Source organism: Myotis davidii, unplaced genomic scaffold, assembly GCF_000327345.1.
Source record: "Myotis davidii unplaced genomic scaffold, ASM32734v1 scaffold553, whole genome shotgun sequence".
In the NCBI taxonomy this organism is placed as follows: domain Eukaryota; kingdom Metazoa; phylum Chordata; class Mammalia; order Chiroptera; family Vespertilionidae; genus Myotis; species Myotis davidii.
In genome coordinates, this window is record NW_006284342.1 from 15,357 (window position 1) to 17,922 (window position 2,566).

Here is a 2,566-nt window from a genome sequence, read left to right on the forward strand (position 1 = left end):
CACCAACTCTTGGGATCCATTTGGGGGGCACACGGGGCATGGCCTCTAAATTCACACTCACACACTCACTCCTTTGGCCGTGTCAGCCATCTCTTGGGATACATTTGGGGGGCACATGGGTCATGGCCTCTAAATTCACATTCACACACTCACTCTTTTGGCCGTGTCCCTGCCCATTTCACACTCACACACTCACTCCTTTGGCCTTGTCCCTGCCCATTTCACACTCACACACTCACTCCTTTGGCCTGGTCCCTGCCCATTTCACACTCACACACTCACTCCTTTGGCCTTGTCCCTGCCCATTTCACACGTAGACATTCATTTTTTTTGTCTATGAGAAAGAAAGAGCTGGTGCTGGGCGGGTTCAGTCTTGTGAGCTGGGCGTGGAGACAACGAGGGGGGGTGTGGGGTGACAGTGAGGAGGGGTGGATACAGGACCCCAAGAAGGAGGTATTGTCCACTGTCCATGTTCCTGGGGTCCCCTCCGCCCTTCTTCCTCTGACCACACTCTCTCATCTCTTATTTGTCTACTAACGTGATGGGGGAGGGGGAAAGTGTGTGAAACAGACCGGGGTCCCCTCTGACTCCCCTCATCTTTTCCCCCCCACCCCCCTCTCCACAGGCCTCCCAGACCAGGAAGTCAGCGGCTTCCCCGGTGCCCTTTTGGGGATGGTGGTGGGGGTGGCCGCGTTGGTCATCACCGTCCTCATGTTTCTCTGCACCAGGTAACTCCCCACTCCCCACGCCCCCTTTCCCACCCCCACTGACCAACAAAACAAACCCACGAAAAATTCAAAAATGTGACACTCTGGGCCCTGGCTGGTGTGGCTCAGTGGATAGAGCGCCGGCCTGCGGACTGAAGGGTCCCGGGTTCGATTCCCGGTCAAGGGCAGGTACCTGGGGTTGCAGGCTCCTCCCTGGCCCCAGCCTGGCCCTGATCAGGGAAAGTGCAGGAGGCAACCTATGAAATTGTTTCTCTCACATTGAAATTTTTCTTTCCCTCTCTCTTCCTCTCTCTCTAAAAATCAATGGGAAAATGTGCCCGGGTGAGAATTCACAAAAAAAATAAATAAATAAAATTCAAGGTCCGCCCAGCCGGCCTGGCTCAGAGGTGGAACGTCGACCTATGAACCAGGCGGTCACGGGTTCGATCCTGGTCAGGGCACATGCCCGGGTTGCGGGCTTGAACCCCAGTGGGGAGCGTGCAGGAGGCAGCCAATCGATAATTCTCTCTCCCTTTCTCCCTCTCCCTCTCCCTTTCTCTCTCTAAAGTCAATAAAAAAAAATTTTTTTAAAGAAAGGTGTTTGTTTTTTTTTTTTAATATATATTTTTTAAAGTGGAGCCGAGCTGCCGCCCCGGTCAAACCCCCAGGCACGGCTGATACCTCAACCCTCGGGCTGTTGAAACAGGCCCAAGTCACCCTTGTCCGGGACCTGATGCCACATTCTGTCCCCAAAGATCTTTTTTTGTTGCAAAGAGACAACAGCAAAGCAAGTGTCTATCTATAGTAGCCCTTGGGCATGGGGTGGGGGGTAGCTCCCCAATATCTGTGTCCCCCATCCCCGCCCCCATTCGGCAGGAAGCGTGAGTCCCGGGTGGATGGCGTCCAGGCCACATGCCCTGAACTTGGCCGCTGGGTTGATCCGGGAGGAGCCTGGTGCCTCCGGGGTCAGACTCAGAGCTGGCGGGTCCCTCACAATTTCTCTTCCTCCCCCTCCCCTTCCCACCCCCAGGTTCTCCCTGAGACGCAAGCTATTCCCTCCGGTGCCCCAGGTGAAAACGGAGGTGGTGGGCACCGGTGAGGCCTTCCCAGAGGTAAGTGTGTGCAGGGGCAGCCGTACCCGGGGGAACAGGCATGGGGCCGGGTGGCCCTGGAGGTTGGGGGTGGCTGGGGACATGGTATCCACGGATTTGCACATTCCGGAACATTCCACAGAAATAGAATCAGTCCTACCAGTGTGGCTCAATGGATAGAGCGTCGACCTATGAACCTGGAGGTCCCGGGTTCGATTCCCGGTCAAGGGCACATGCCCGGGTTGTGGGCTCCATCCCCTCATTAGGGGGCGTGCAGGAGGCAGCCGGTCCATGATTCTCTCTCATCATGGATGTTTCTCTCTCTCCCTCTCCCTTCCTCTCTGAAATCAATTTTTTTAAAATGGATTAAGAGAAATAGTCTTGTTTTTAGATCATTTTATCCCTGGACCACACATGGCCCAGCCACCTCGGAGCAGCTCTGTGCCACAGCCACTCCCACCCCGTCTAGCGCTGGTGCTTTGGGAGCCTCTATTCCAGAAACGCTAGGGGTTGTCCTGTTCTGACAAGAGCCATCGGGGCTGGGTGGCAGCGTCTGTGCCATCGGACGTCAGCCTGATGCACCCCAGCCCCAGAGGTGAGCATACTGCAGGAGTCCTGGGCTCACTCCCAGGTAACAAGGGGTGGCTGCCCCCCCTCAGCTCAGCAGACGACGAGGGTTCATTCACGGGGAGCGGGAGGGGAGGGCTGTCATCCCTGGGCTGCTCAGAACGAATACGGTTCTGGGGCTGAGAGAGGAGTTAGGGTTGG

General features: G+C 56.2%; 1 protein-coding gene across 1 annotated transcript in view; it reads left to right on the plus strand.

Moving 5' to 3' along the window:
* LOC107184653 (granulocyte-macrophage colony-stimulating factor receptor subunit alpha-like) overlaps positions 1 to 2,566 on the plus strand; it is an 11,973-nt gene that overhangs the window by 1,092 nt on the left and 8,315 nt on the right. The window contains exons 2-3 of the mRNA XM_015570444.1: positions 626 to 728; positions 1,738 to 1,819. Of these exons, the coding sequence (XP_015425930.1) occupies positions 626 to 728; positions 1,738 to 1,819 (185 nt within the window). The remainder of the gene's footprint in view (positions 1 to 625; positions 729 to 1,737; positions 1,820 to 2,566) is intronic.